Source organism: Carassius gibelio, chromosome B7 (assembly GCF_023724105.1).
Source record: "Carassius gibelio isolate Cgi1373 ecotype wild population from Czech Republic chromosome B7, carGib1.2-hapl.c, whole genome shotgun sequence".
Classification (NCBI taxonomy): Eukaryota; Metazoa; Chordata; class Actinopteri; order Cypriniformes; family Cyprinidae; genus Carassius; species Carassius gibelio.
The window spans coordinates 32,804,039-32,819,765 of NC_068402.1; the positions used below are offsets into that span (position 1 = coordinate 32,804,039).

The 15,727-nt window shown below is 37.4% G+C and overlaps 1 protein-coding gene across 8 annotated transcripts in view; it reads right to left on the reverse strand.

Annotated features, from left to right (window-relative positions):
• Positions 1–244: 244 nt before the first annotated feature.
• Positions 245–15,727, reverse strand: part of LOC127961498 (casein kinase I) — a 52,283-nt gene continuing 36,800 nt past the window's right edge. For 2 of the 8 annotated variants that reach the window (XM_052560641.1, XM_052560640.1), the window contains exons 7-14: positions 15,169–15,254; positions 14,995–15,079; positions 12,779–12,927; positions 12,515–12,622; positions 10,007–10,117; positions 8,622–8,728; positions 6,787–6,810; positions 245–4,406 (exon numbers count right to left, since the gene is read on the reverse strand). In XM_052560641.1, the coding sequence (XP_052416601.1) occupies positions 4,352–4,406; positions 6,787–6,810; positions 8,622–8,728; positions 10,007–10,117; positions 12,515–12,622; positions 12,779–12,927; positions 14,995–15,079; positions 15,169–15,254 (725 nt within the window). In that variant the 3' untranslated portion in view covers positions 245–4,351. The remainder of the gene's footprint in view (positions 4,407–6,786; positions 6,811–8,621; positions 8,729–10,006; positions 10,118–12,514; positions 12,623–12,778; positions 12,928–14,994; positions 15,080–15,168; positions 15,255–15,727) is intronic. The other 6 variants (XM_052560643.1, XM_052560642.1, XM_052560645.1 and 3 more) reach the window with 3 other exon arrangements.

The window sequence follows — 15,727 nt, forward strand, 5'->3', positions numbered from 1 at the left end:
ATATACATAAGCATTTCTGTGAGGGTTTAGGGTTTTAGGTTGTAGTATTTATAATTACCTCGATATAAAAACAGAAGTCTATGGAATATGCCCATTTACATCACTATGTAAACGTGTGTGAATGTACCTTTTTTCTGTAGTATAAATTATGTATGTGTACATGTAATTAATTAACAGAATGAACTCATAATCCACAATTTTTCAGCCCACACATACCCTCTAAAAAAGACAGACACACTCTCACTCAATGGTTAAGAGACATTTTCTTTTATTTTACATAAAAAAGGGTGCAAACTTGAGTTTCCCTTTAACAGTGGAGGGAATAAAAATTGAATTTGAAAAGTTATGTATGGAATTTTATATGACTCCTCAGGAAAATAGGCATTTTAAATAAGATTAAGATTAAGGCCTTAATCTTTCTGCAACTTAAACAAAATATATTTAGAGAGAGAGAGAGGAGAAAACAAAACGGGTCCATCACAGTTGAAGCCCTTGACAAAGTAAAATCATTGAAATACATTTAAGCAACATTCATATTTCAACACAATAAATTCATAATACAATGAAATTTAAAGTATCTTTGTAAGTATGACCAGAACAAGAGAATGGCTCTTGCAGTACTGTACAATTCAGTTTTTAATATGTTCAAAGTACAGAAACATCCTTACTGAAATAAACACTAGAAAAAAAAAAAGTGAAAAAGAGAATTCAAATATTGCAGTGCTTTCCTACCAGACTCCTGTAATATAATCATTCCGAGGTCATTAAAAATGAGCAGTTAACCAGATCAGACGGTAATTAAAAATAACGATAAAAAGTTCCCACATTAACTTAAACCTTGAGACAGGAATGATTACATTTTTCAGAGAGAGAGAGAAAAAAAAAAAACCTATGACTGGAGCAGACACAATGGAAGGGCAATACAGTATACAGCGGCAAAATAGTACGCAGTGGACATTTACCTGCTGAACTGGAGCGTACAGAGGGGTCAGGCTTGCAGTAGCATGTTTAAGGCATCACGCAGCCACAGAATAACAGTGTATCAACTTCATGCCCACAATGTTCTTCAGTGCCCCATTTACAAGTAGTTTCCTTTGCTTTCGGGATCAAAAGCCATGCACATCAAATCTGCATTAACGTCACTAACTTCAACTTTAGGATAATTACTCTATTTACCTCTCTGTATGTAAATCTGCAGCACAGTAAAGTGACCAGAACCATGATACAAAAGCAAAGGCAATTCAAAGGAAACGGAATGGTACACAAAAACCTCTCCAAAGGACCCAGACTTTTGGGGAATCGATCGCTTTTGTGGAATTATTGTATGTTTAAACCTCAAATGGACTCTTTATTAAAACAAACCCTACACAAAATAAGGTACAAAAACATGGTACAATCTTAAAAAAAAGCATCAACTAAAGATGAAAAATGGTTTGAAATAGTCATCACCTTGCAGTTGACGAGAGCCAGTAGTCATTATGATCGCATTTTCCATAATTCCAGTAATAAGGAATAACGTCTAGCCATCCCTCATCAAACTACTTCAAATAGCATATTAAGAGTGTGATTTCAGTGTAGTGTTTCACATGGATGAGTCATTTTTATCCAGCAGATGGTGCCTTGATCACCATCCACTCATAATCCCAAAGTACATCTTACATCTGCATGTAGGACTAGCTTCCTCATCCACGAATCCAAAGCTTAATGCTTTCACATTCCTCTTGTATCCAAAAAAATCTATTCCTGATGGCTCCGTAACAAGCCAATGCCTCCCCACTTTGACTTTGGAAGAGCATCAACAAGAATTAAGGGGTTAAATCCTGCAAAATCACACTCCTTAGAGCCAGACGCACCTGGAAATAGCAAGCAGTGCACATCCAGAAATACTAAATTGTCTTCCAACTAGCGAGGCACGTAATACATATCGTTAATAGAAGAACGTTAAATAAAATGCGCGACATTTTTTTTCAAGAGTATTATTCAAGTACTTTTCAAAGAATAATTTAGACCCAAAGTGACTTGCATCACAGTGGACAAGCATAAGGAATATCTATTAAATAACCGTCACATCAGAAATACATGGAAAGTTTTTTTGCGCATTTGCGAAAACGGTTGGTTGACTCCTCTATAACCGCCAACCCGAGATCTGAACGAAACTTTCATCCCTACACGGTGGAAATTGTTCCACAAGGTGAATCCAAAAAGGAATGGGTCAGTGAGAGCTCACCAAGTTACTATTTACATATATATACGAGTGGAAACAGACGGCTGGATTACTAAACTGATGAGTTAAGAGGTGAAAACATGCTAATAAAGAATCTGTGCCCATTTGCCATATCAATTTGGTCCAACACGCTAATTTATCCACTGCTTTTGTAGGAACATTCAAAGCATACCATCTGTAGGCCCTCAGGGGGGATTTCCAAAATACATAATGGGCATGAAAGATTCTTCAAACAGCTTCATTTACCTCCGTTACTTATGAAAGACAAGTTCAGAGGTCAGTAGCATACAGCAACGCAAAGGCTGAAGTAAACCAAGGGCCTAAGACAACTTTAGTGCAGTCACACGCTCCTATGGCTTCTCTCTCAACTTTTGTACGGTGATCAAAATCAAATAAAATAATAGTTCATATAATTTATCTTACATTTATTCACATTTGCTATACATTAGAAAGATCACAAAATAAAATCATGGATTTAATGCTGTGAATAAGTGAACAGCGAAAGCAAAAAATGAACAAGGCAACATCACGACTTAAAATTAGCAATTCTCTGAAGTAGAAACAAAAAAACGACGACAACGTAACTACAGTAATTGTTTCGCATATAAGCCCATTTTACATAATTCCTGTCTTAAGGACTGCCTCATCCATGCAAGAGGTCAAGGGCTGCCCCATCTCAGAATACGCATATATATATTATAGCGTTTACGAACAGGCCGTTTCAATGGGTTTTCAGACGTTTTCTGCCACAATCCAATTTGTGTTCGATTTTGTTGATTCTAACCTGTCGAGCGAGGTTCCTAAAGGGAATGAGACATGTATCAGGTCAGTGTGAAGGCAAGGGAGGAGTTTAATAATGTCCTACTGCAGGTGGCATCTGCCGAGTAATGTTAAGGCATTAAATTGAGATGTTTCGCAGTGGCAGTCACTACCGTCAGTCTGCGTCCTCCGAGGTTCCATCACAAGACAACTACTAAAACACAGAAATGCCTGCCAAACGACCATTATTACATTATTTGTGGCATCTTTTGCTTAATATGAACAAGTTGAGGTGTTTTCCAAACCACTCTGGCACATGAAACATTATTCTCATCCTGAAGAATTAGCAGTTTTCAGGCATAAAAAACAACATCTATTAGGAACTGGTCGTGGGAATAATAAGTGACTATATGGACAGAAAGATACAAAAGCACAGAAGGAAAGTCTTACTGGCCACCTCAGCCAATAGAAAAGCAGCCAGCTGTACGTCAAAGCGGTACGATATCGTAAGAGGAGAAAGCAGCATGACTGGCTGGTGGGTTGAAGTGGGAGGAGTGCTTTAGAACAAGCAGCTTAAATACTAGTCAGTGGAACGGAGTAACACCCATCGTTACCACTGGAAACAGCTGCTTATGTCACACTTTCACAAAGTTCACGTGTAAAGGCCAGCTAGCATCATTACGACAGTTATTTGTTTTGCGCTTTGCCCATGTACGTTAAATCATTCCGATAGATACGACGAAGAAATCTGCTAGTCATATTCTAAGGCTTCGACCACTTTCTGGCAGCATGAGAACCAACAATCAGCCAACAAATACACAAACAAACATTTCAAAAGGGTTAAGTGTGAAAAAAAAAAAAAAAAACACAGTCTCGTCTCGTGTGGAGTGGAAGTGGGCCGGGAAGTGCTCGGGGGAGGAAAAAGTCTGAGGTTCGAGCTCCAGCATGGGCGACTTTGTCTCTCTTACTCCCTCTATGTCACACAAAGGGCTAAACTGTGCCTGTCGCGGAGGAAGAGGACGAGAGGGCACATTCAGAGACTTCCTCCCCGGCACATCCACCGCTTAAGACGAGGGGAACGAAAAAAGAAGCAAAACAGCAAAGGAAGTGCGGTGCTGTTCCAGCGCTTTGAGATCCTAGAGACAGTCTGAGGATGAGGCCCGTCGCTGCCTAAATTAAGATGTGGAAGAAAACAAATGAAACCAAACAAAGACAATCCCCACAGAGACGACGTGTGCATGCCTCTTCGTTTTCATACATCGCTCCCCAACTCATTTGGAGGGCTCGCTGTTGTCGTCTTGTAAAATTTCTTTATTTGAACGCTCTAAAAACAACCAAAGGAATGGACTGTGCGGAGAGGCCGGAGGTTCATTTGTGCCGCTGAGTGTTCTTCTTCCTCTTCCTCTTGAAGAAACAGCAGCACCTGAGGATGAACACACAGGTTAATGTTAGTGATGGCAGGCAATTAGCTTGTTATTCCAACCTAATAATGAAGCATCTGGCCTCTAGCTACACATGCGCCGTCAGTATGTAGCTGCCATTGTAAATCTTAAAGCAGGTTTGTGGGTTATGCTACATATTGTCTGCGCTGTCGATAATGCATTAGTGTATTCGTACCAACCTAAATGCTACATATAAAAAGACAATAACTGGTCAAAGTTAATAAAAAGGAAACTTAAAAACATTTAAGTTTCGTTAAAAGCATCAACAACGGAATGTTAAACAGCAACAACACGACAGAATGGGTCAGGGAAAACAAGGCACATGCAGTGGAAGAGAACAGCTCCAGACTGACACATTGAAAAGTGATAGACTTCACTAAACATGTTCCTAATGGATGCTGCTTAACAGCCAGTAAATTACAGGCAATCACTGGCTGTATCGTTTAGGTTCTCTGCGGTTGTTAATGAAAAGTCATACTGAATATACAGCGTCCTGCAAAAACATGCAGATCCTTATCCAAGTCTGCCTTTTTGCTACATACTACATTGAAATGACATTCTCTGTACTACGTCATGAACAAAGGGTTAGTTCACCCCAAAATGAAAATTCTGTCATTAATTACTCACCCTTGTGTTGTTCCAAACCCATAAGACATTCGTTCATCTTTGGAACACAAATAAAGATATTTTTGGAGTATTCCGAGAGCTCTCTGACCCCTCCCATAGACAGCAATCCTCAGGGGCCGTTCACATATCGCGCCTAAAAACGCATAGAAAACGCTAGGTGCGCTTCTTTCTCCTTCTTTCCAAAGCACTCGGGCAGAAGCGCTACTGAGGCATCTGTCTGTTGCTAAGCAACCATGACCCGCTCTCTCCATGAAGATGCGGAAATTTCAGCAAAGGAAAAATGGATTTGCAGCACTAAAAATCTCTTGCAGTAGCTCTGTCACTAAATTTATTTCAAAATGGCAATCCATATATAGCTATGATCAGCTGTCAGCTTTCAGCTTGTTACGGGAAAGGTTGGTTCTTGTTACATGACCCGCGGTGCACTTGCGGCATTCTGAAAAGTTGAGATGTTTTTAACTCGATGCGGTGCAGACGTGCCTGGAAAAAACGCGATTCCATTATGAGCGCGCATTCCGTGACTACATTGGAAATAACGAACTTGCGCGCAAAAGACACTATATGTGAATGGCCCCTTACACAATCAAGGCTCAGAAACATAGCAAGGAGATCGGTAAAGTTATCCATGTGACGTCAGGGGTTCAACCGTAATTTTTTGAAGCTGTAAGAAATACTTTGTGTAAAAAAAAAAAAAAAAAAAAAAAAAGAAGAAAAAAAAAGAAAAGACTTTATTCAACAGTTCGTCTTCTCACAAATGGAGAGTATCCATTTAATGTAAACAGCGTATGCTTTTATGTTTTAGATGTGTCACGCAGACACGCCGTTTATGTCATTTACACTATGATCTGAACAAAAACAATATATCCACATGATGCAACTGACAGAAAACAGCATACACCGTTTACTTTCAATGGATACTCTTCAAAATGGCACTAAGGTGACGCAGAGTAGACGATTTGTTGAAAAAAAGTCGTTATTTTTTTTCTTTTGAGGACAAAAAGTATTCTCGTAGCTTCCATGGGTGGGTCAGAGAGCTCACGGAATGCATCAAAAATATCTTAATTTGCGTTCTGAAGATGAACAGAGGTTTTACGGGTTTTGAATGACATGAGAGTGAGTAATTAATGACAGAATTTTCACTTTTGGGTGAACTAACTCTTTAATGATGGCCAAAGAGCGAGAAATGCTTTCCTCAATTTAATGCATAGGGTTAGGAGTTTATTAAAAAGCAATGTAAGCACTAGTCATACTTGGTTTGCCTGGGAGATCATGACCTTCTAACAATATTACAGACCATATAAAAAATTTTTTTTTAATTTAATAAGCAGAATAATCTTAAATGCTAATAATGTTACTAATGTTGTGGTATAAAAGACTTCGTTAAGAGTCTGCATACTTCTGTTCAAGGAACTGTGAATGTACATTTAACCTCTACATCCTCATTCCATTTGGTTTCTGTAAATAAGCTTAAGTTGGACTATTAAAGACTTCTCAGTGTACCTCCAATCAACTTTTAATTCAACTTTAATTTGAAACTTAAGGGCATTTCAGCCTCTCAAATTAGACTTTGAGCAAACAGACCTCCCTCTTTCTGTCTCAAACTCTCAGACCATGAACAGCTACATCAGTCTACATCTATGTTAGTAGATCTGGGTGTAAGCGTGATCTATATGGCCACAGTCTAGGCTGGTCCACTCCTCTTGGGTTTGATGTGGACTGGAGAGAGGGACTCACCACAGGTTGAGCATTTTCACGCAGCTACAGAAGAATGTGAAAAGAGAAAAGACAGAGATTATTACACAGAGGTGAGATGAGGAGACAAACCTAATGTCGGCGACAAAAGACCAACAGGAAGACACAAACAGAAAGAAAGAGAGAGCGACAGACTCAGCGGATCGTGTGATCGAAAACATCTGCTCAATTGATGTTCACCTTTCATTAAGTAATATCATAATAGGTATTTTATATATCCCTTTTTAGAGAATTCTAAAACAGATGGGCAACAGAAAAAAAAGAATTGGAGAAAAATGGTAGAGATAAAAGGAACTGAAAGGGTTTGGAGAAATGTAGTGTCGTCCTCAGCTCACCAGCCCACCGCTCTAATAGTGAATATAATACAACATAAACATGCTTCAGCTTGAACAATGGGTCTCTGCCACTATAAAACACCTGGGAAGACTTTGTTGTAAAAAATTAAGCCAAGTACCTGAAAGTCCATCAATCATGGTATTAAAAAAAAAAAGAAAATCACTGTAGGCACAGACTATTTCATTAGGTTGTTCAAAAGTTGTCAAAAAGCAACCTCATGTAATAGAGAGAAATTTAAGTTTCACAGCTTAAAATGCAGATCCTTCAATCAGAATTATAAACCAAAGCTATGTTTATAACACATTTATGATTTAACTGTCACACAAAAATGAAAGCATATTTACATCAGACATAGAAATCAGATGTAAAAGTGTTCTTACACTCTTGGTTATTCAACTCCAATAACATTTAATATTTTGAAGCTGACTGGGTTTAGAGACATGTTTTTAAACACCATCTTTGTGTTTTCACTATATAACCAACTGAATGCATCTCACTGCAAAAGTAAACGTATTTTAATGCTTGTGCTCTTTCTTAGAAAATGGAATAAGAATGTTTGCACCTGTGCTCATGACAGACATTTACTGTAAGATGCAACGAATTCAAAAAGCATTCAATAAATGAAAATAAGTCAAAATTCATACTGTCTCATTTGCTCCTCTACATCTATGCAAAGCACAACAATCCATGTAGGTGGAAGACACAGTCATGAGCTAAATATGGGGCATAAAACAGATGCCAAACACTAATAGTGTGAGGCCCTGATGACAATTTTCCTTTTTCTCTTTTAATGCAATGCTATGTAAAATAGAAGCTGCTACTAAAGCTCAAGTGGCAGTGATCTAACATTACAGACTGAATCTTTAAATAAGGATACGTAACACTGATAAAACAATCAACAGGTTGCTATATTCAAGAAACAAGGAAATGCAAAGAAGAAAGAGATCAGAGAAAAAGACCTCTGGGTCGCATTAATACTGTTAACTGATCAAAACAGCTGCTGTCTGCCACTTTCAAGAATGTGCATCAGTAAATCAAAGACAGAGGGCTTTTTAAGATATCAAAGAACTACAAGAATGAGTGTTTAAAATGATGTCAGACAGGACGTTTTATATGACAAACTCAAATGCACATCAGGTGCTTTAGATGAATAGGAAACTACACAGTAAGTTTTCTTTTTCAAAATATAAACTACCAGTCAAAAGTTTGGAATTTTAAAGATCTTTTATGTTTCTCACCGAGACTGTATTTATTTGATCAGAAGTACAGCATAAAAACTAACAAGTGTTAAATTAACAAAATTAACAAAAGTGCACATAAGAAATGGATAATGTTCCATTTGGGTACACAGAGCACTACAGGGGAGCAGATGGGAATGGACCAGAGAGGTAGATAAAGACCCAGAGTGCTACAGGACAGCTTGTGTCAGTTAGACACAAGGACCAGACAACAGAAACCTGTGAGAAGCCATGTGCACATACTTGGCCTCATCCACCACCTCCACTTCTGCCTGCGCTGTGATTGGTGCGTTTGAGTGGGCCGTCAGCGGGTCTTCTGCATTCAGTTCACCATTAGTTGAGCTCACCACCTGTGGCAGAAAAGAATGAAGTAAAGTAAAATCTAATTATTGGCTGGCCTCAGTGTAACAATGATATTTTAATTAGAGAGTTCAGTCAATCGTTCTACAGAAGCTCCATGCAAGTAACTACTGGAAGGCAGTAACTGAGGAAAATCATTTACTACAATACATGCTTATGAAAGGTCAAAATATTTCTGGTTAAATGCAACTTTAACTTTTTTTTTTTTACCAACTGAAAATAATTTAGATTTCAAGTTAACTGATTTTCACAGAATACATCTTAAATCTACAGGGCTGTTTCTTGTATTGCTGTGTGTTTTCTCATTGCATGTAAATTATTGAATTTTTTATTAAAAAAATAAAAAAATATAAATTTTATAATAAAAAAAGGCAGCCATACTGATATTCATGCTTTTATTTTAAAAGCCAATGTTCTATTATTTTAGTTGTTTTATTTTTAGTGAGTCTCACCAGATCCACTAATGTACAGAATCAAAAAAAAAACAAAAAAAAAAAACACTTTCACTACTCTTCACTACATAACACTTTCGTGCAGTAGCCCAAAAACAGATTTTCACTCTTAAGTCACACTTAATGTAATACCATTTGGTTTGTTATCTAATATATCTTTACACATTACAGAATTCCTCTCAGTTCAATAAAGAGGCCAACTAAATAAACTCTAGGACTGTCAGCAGGATTTCTCAGTCATCTGTTGGAGGCACCTACTGGATAAAAGTAAAGCAAGCTCTTCAAGGTGGTGAGTCTGCATGTTTGTCGCCATCTCAGTCGAATACATGAATTGAATTGTGCTTTGTGTACTGTAGTGTGAGAAAGCTGGTGATAATAGGCCCTAAATACAGCCTTACCAAATTACCACAACAAGGGTTACAAATAATCTCAGCCTCTGCGTGACATATGCCGCATTTCATTCAATTCAGAAAGTTAGAATTTACACCCTCACACTCAGAAAAGTGATAGATTATGAAAATGTCTGAAAATGTCAAGCCTCCTGCTTGGAAAATTCCAATAGAATGCCACTTGACAACGTTCTTCCAACTTGGACCATGAAATGCTATATGGAAGTCAGAAATATTAAGGTTGGAATATCCCACATTCAAACACTTTCATACTTTGAATGAAACGCAGCATTTTTTAATAAGAACAAGAACTGCCGAACAGGGGAACCCATAGAGGAAGTGTTCTAGAGCGGGTGGGGCGCGCTGCTGCAGATGGCCGTAGACATGAGCGCACACAGGAGGAGTTGAGCAAGGGGTGAAGCAGTACCTGCACTGAGCCTCCGTGCCTGTCCGCTGCCAGGTGTGAGGTCAGGTAGGAGGAGTTTGTCTGACGGTTGGGCTGCACCTCCCAAGCTCCTCTGCGGTCGGAGATGGCCGTCTGTGCGGATGGAGGAGGGGCAGGAGGAGGCGCAGGAGGGGGGAGGTGTGGCGAGTGAGCGAGAGCAGGCGGAGTGAGGCCAGGTGGCATGCAGCACAATGCAGGAATGGAAATCAACAAGAAAAAACAAGAGCCAGTCAAAGCCAGGAAACGGCATTAGTGACTGTGGACTAGTTGTCCAATCAAACCAAGAAGCAAACACCACAAAATAAACACAAGGAGACATTAAAACTGAGGAAATTGAAGAGAAAACTTTCTGAAATCTGTTGAATGCCAAGTGGACTGGACAACACATGTAGCAAATCAGGCATCCAACACTGAGTTCCCACTGGATATCTAACAGCATAATTTCGAAATTAGGTATAGTTTAACCAAAAATTAAAAGTACCCCATGAAGCCATCCTACAGTAGGTGTATATTGCTATCTTTCAGATGAATACAATCGCAGTTACAATAAAAAGTGTCCTGGCTCTTCCAAGCTTTATATTGGCAGTGAATGGTGGTCAAGTCTTTGAAGCCCAAAAAAGTGCATCCATCCATCATAAAATGTACATATGTACTCAGAATATACAGAACCCATGGGCTGCTTGACCCATTCCATGAAGCTCTGGAACAGTTTTTGTGTTGTAATTAATGACAGTGGAGGTTTGAACTCTTCAGCCATAGAATCAGCAGAGCATTGGAGACTTTTATGCACAATGCACCTCAGCACTCTGTAACCAAGCTCTGTGCCTTTACATGTGGTCTTCTGCTTTGTGGCCGAGTTGCTGCTGTTTCTGAATGCTTCCACTGTTTAATAACAGCACTTACAGTTGACAGTGACATGATGAAATTTCATGATCTAACTTATTGCAAAGGTGGTATCTTGTCACAATATTATACTTGAATTCACTTTTTCCTCACAAATGTTTGTAAATGCAGACCGCATGGCTAGGTTTTGATTTCAAATAGGCATATTCCTATTCCTAGGAAGAGGTGTTGTGCCCCAATTAGTCTTGTGATGCCCTCTAAACACTCACTAAACAGCAGAACCTCCACCAGATTGATGATGAGGCAGTTTACAGGGCCCTTGTGTCTTTCAGCCAAGGATTTCTAAATATATCTGCACTCCTCTTCCCTCACAAGAATCATAAGGATACACCTGAATTCAAATAGACATATGATGTCAGGTTGTCTTAAAGAACGTGACTGGCCAGAAATTAAGGTAGTCATCGCTTCATTATCTCACCATTACCCTGTCTTTGCAAAAGAAAAAAAAAGAAAAAAATTAAAAATGTTATGTAACAAAAACTAATTTTCTTTTTGATCATCTTTAATCAATATAAAAATAGTCTCCAGTGACATATTACTTGGAAATATATAGTTTCAGGAACTTCTATTCCCAGCATGCACTCTGAGCCATGATGTGCCAAAGCAGTGCATGCTGCAGCAGTCAGTTGCTGAGTGGGCAAGTCTAATGATTTTGTTTAAAGCTTCATGTAGTGCTGAAGAAACCCTCTAAAATCAACTCCACCTCCACCAGCTCGATTTAGAATTCTTCAACCAATGTCATGAAAACATGTCTAGGCCATAATTGAACTCCAGAATTAAATCAAAACTAAATAAATACAAAAAATAATAATTTCTACATGTTTTGTATTGTGATCTAGCAAGGACCTTTCCCTTCCCCAAATTCTCATTACCAGGGGGAAATAAAGCATGCATGCATTTATTAATAAATACTCAATACTCAATACTGTCCTAAACATTGCATGACAATGAAAACAAAAAACTTTTTTTTAATCATATACATAACATAACCGTTTAAATTATTATAGTACTGTGAAATATTATTACAATGAAAAATAATTGTTATCTAATTTAATATATTTTAAAATGCAATTCATGCAGGTGGTGGCAAAGCTGATTTTTTAAAGCACACTTTATTGAATACGTCCCATGATTCTTCTGAAATATGCTGATTTATTATTAGTAAAAAAGAATTGTGCTGCTTAAAATTTTTGTTCAAACCTGTTGATACTGTTGAAATGGCAATTTATCAATTACCACTTTAAATGGCAATCTTTTGAAAACAATGCAAAAATGCTTACTGTAATTTTTGAATTAATTTGAGTTAATGTGAACTTGCTGACTAAAAGAATTTCCTTAAAAAAATAAAAAAAAATCTTAATGACTTCTACATCAACAAGTCCATCTCTTTCTTGTGATCATGAGGTGAAATATGACCCAGACTTGTCTTGTGAGATTCACCCATTTGGTTCAGGGGAAATATTATCTACCTTTAATAAATGGGTGTGTGGACAGAAACATGAACATGGGACATTTTCTCTTTCCTTTCCCGTAATAAAGACAAGGTTCACCAATCTTAAGCTTTCTTAATGAGCAGCGGAAGATTACCTGATTCCTTAAGGGCTGGTGCTGGGAGGGTCTGTCTCTGTGTGCGTGGCTCTCACGCGTGATGGCTGATGCCCCTGAGTCCACGTGGACCGACCCCACCGGTGTGGGCTGAGAAAGAAAAACCAAAACACAGAGAACATCAGCTCCAAGGTGAGCTAGCTCTGTGTCGAAGCAAATATAGACGGCAACATTAGGCTGTCTTCCAGAGATGGATAAACTGTGCCACTTTATTCTCTAGGCAGTAAAGATGAAACGTTGACTCACAATCTGTCTGCCAACCCAGTCATACGAGTAATCAAAGGTATATCCTTTTCGTTCAAACAACTCCGTAAACAAGGTCCGCAAGTATTCGTAATCTGGCTTCTCAAAGAAATCCAACCGCCGGACATAGCGTAGATAGGTGGCCATCTCCTCTGAAAACACAAATGAGGATAAAGTTACAATGACAATAATCCAAAAACGTTTCAACAACACATTTTACTTCTGCAATGTGATATGATGCTGCCCAGCTCAATATGTTGTTGTATTTAAAAAAGATAACAAAATTGGGTTGTGTGCCTCAACTGATTATATTGTTGTTGACAAGTCTAACAAAGCCACAGAAGAAGTCAAAAAACATTGTTTATGCATTTGTATAATAGCCTACTAAATCTATGTTTCAAACAGTCAAATCTGATACTGAATGCCATTGATAAATAGGTTATATTGAGGGGTGCATTTTTTTTTCCATTTCATTCTGGTTGTCATAAGAGAACCTGGAGATTTGGTTTGGTGCTCACACTGCACATAGTGTGACCCATTAAATATAAATAAAAAAATTGTAGTATTATTGCACTTAGTTTATTCTTAAAATAAAATAAATTAAACTATAAAGCATGATAATAATACATTCTAAAATAAAAAATGAGTATTAAAAAATACAATTATTTTATAGCACACTTAACACAATGCTAAAATTTACATTTTATTATTAATTTTATTTTTAAAATGATTTAAAGCTTAAGCTACGATCAAACAGCTGCACTGTGCGTCTCAGTCTCTCAAAAACCAAACCAGTTCTCTCTCAAGAGTGGGCTTATGGCCAGATACAGATACATTTTCTACTTGTCCTACATGTTTGCATCTTTATCTTTTGCTGGTTTGCGTGGCACACACAAATTTGTTCAGTGAAATTAACTAAACATTATAGACTTGCGTAATGAAAATGTGTGCATTGAATTGATTCAGTCGTGTTCAAGTGATCACTAAACGATTGTCATGACATCTCTCTGCTTGCATGATAAATATTATTTTAGTTTAACACGACATACTTGTTCAGTGATAACTATGAAAAAAAAGCTAAAAAGTCATAACAGTCCTGTCAAGTAACTGTATGACGTTGTATCCGAATGATACGAAAACTGTTGTGATTGTTACAGATACAATTACAGGCTGTTACATAAAAGTGTAAATATGTGATGTCATAATTAATTTACATATGTAATTGTTGCATAAGGCTATACATTAATAAGCATTTATTGATTAAAAAAACTATTTAATGTGTTTTGTAAATGTGTTTTCATTTACAATAGTGTGAACCACGAGTAGTCGAGTAACTCAAGTAGAAATCAGTCTTGCAAATCCCAATACTGTACAACATTTATTAGTATTTCATTATTGTAAATGGTAAGTTTAAGTCTATCTAGGTGTAGACGTAAATAAAACACAATCTAACAAGAAGAAAATTAAATTATAAACTTTTCAGAAAGCAGCAAGGTCAACGCTGGTCATGCACATCCTTTTCCGTAACAAAATTGAAAGCTAGCCTAATTATAAAGCCCACGTACCTGACAGAAGTTTGGCATGTGCCAGCAACTAAACACAGTTTAAGGGTATTCTGTTCATTAAGACATTGATATAGAACCTGCTGCTGTCAAGTAAGTTTCTTTCTTTTCTTTTGATATATATATATTTTTTTTCACTGTATTTGGTCTATAGAGTTATTGAAGTAGGTTTCATTTTTAATTTTATTCCCCTTTAAACCAATATAAAATGTAATACCATATTTTTCCTCATAACAAGCTTAACTGTTGTATGCCAGTTTGACACAGACTGCAGCAAACTTTCCTGTTTTCTTCTACATCAAATTACTATCTCAACGATCTCATCTTGTCACGAGTTAAACTGAGAAAACAAACACACCCAGCTCTGATGCAATATGAAATGAATTGGTTTTCCATTCAAAATATAAGCAATGTGGTTTGTTTTTTTAATTATCATTAACATGATCGTAATTTGAAGCAGCAGCAGTACTGTTTAATCGACTAGTCTTGCGCAACCCTATTACAAAGAAACATTATATTTTCTTTGGAATAATGTGCACTTCTGAATCCTGCAAAACAACTAGGAATGTGTATTAATAAAGTAAACGGGGTGAGTTCTGATTTTATGTTGACTTTAAGATTAGCTGATACAAATGCAGCACATGATGGGGGTCTCACCAGGAAAGTTCTCACAGAGAACCTCAATGGGAGTGTTTCGCTTTGTGTCCCCAATCTTCTGGTAGCGTTCCTTTAGTGTGTCAGCCTGCAAAGCACAAAACAACACCACCGTCTGATTTTCACGAACTAAATTAGTCACAGTTTTAATGGCTTTAACATGCTAGTTCAACATACTTTTAGTCCCTGCCATGGGAGACTTCCCCGGAGGAAATACATGAACATGTGACCCAAGGCCTCAAGGTCATCTCTCCGACTTTGCTCTGCAAAAAAGGAGTAAATAAAACGGTAACATCATGTACACAATAACATGAAGTTGGCTGGACAGTAGAGATGGGAATCATGCGGAATTTAACTAATCTGGTTTTGATTTTAACTACTCATATATTGATCATCGACCATATGATCAAAAATAAATAAATAAACAATCACAAAATCGTTAAATCAAAACTAAATAAATTTCCTTGTCTTATTTCAAAACCATAAGCATTCAATTTATCTACTGATCAACCATTTTCATCAATCCACTTAAAGTCCTTGCAACAAAAATTTTGAACTGTGCTTGACAAATGAGGTTTGTTCTCATGTATCAAACAAGTATCAGTGGATGACTGGAAAAAACCATTGCTCAAAAAATGTTTCCCCATGTATCATCACCTTTAGTCATTAACAACATAACAGTAAGTGTTCTTGCTTTTTTATTTTGAGTTATACATGGCATAACATGCGATTCAGT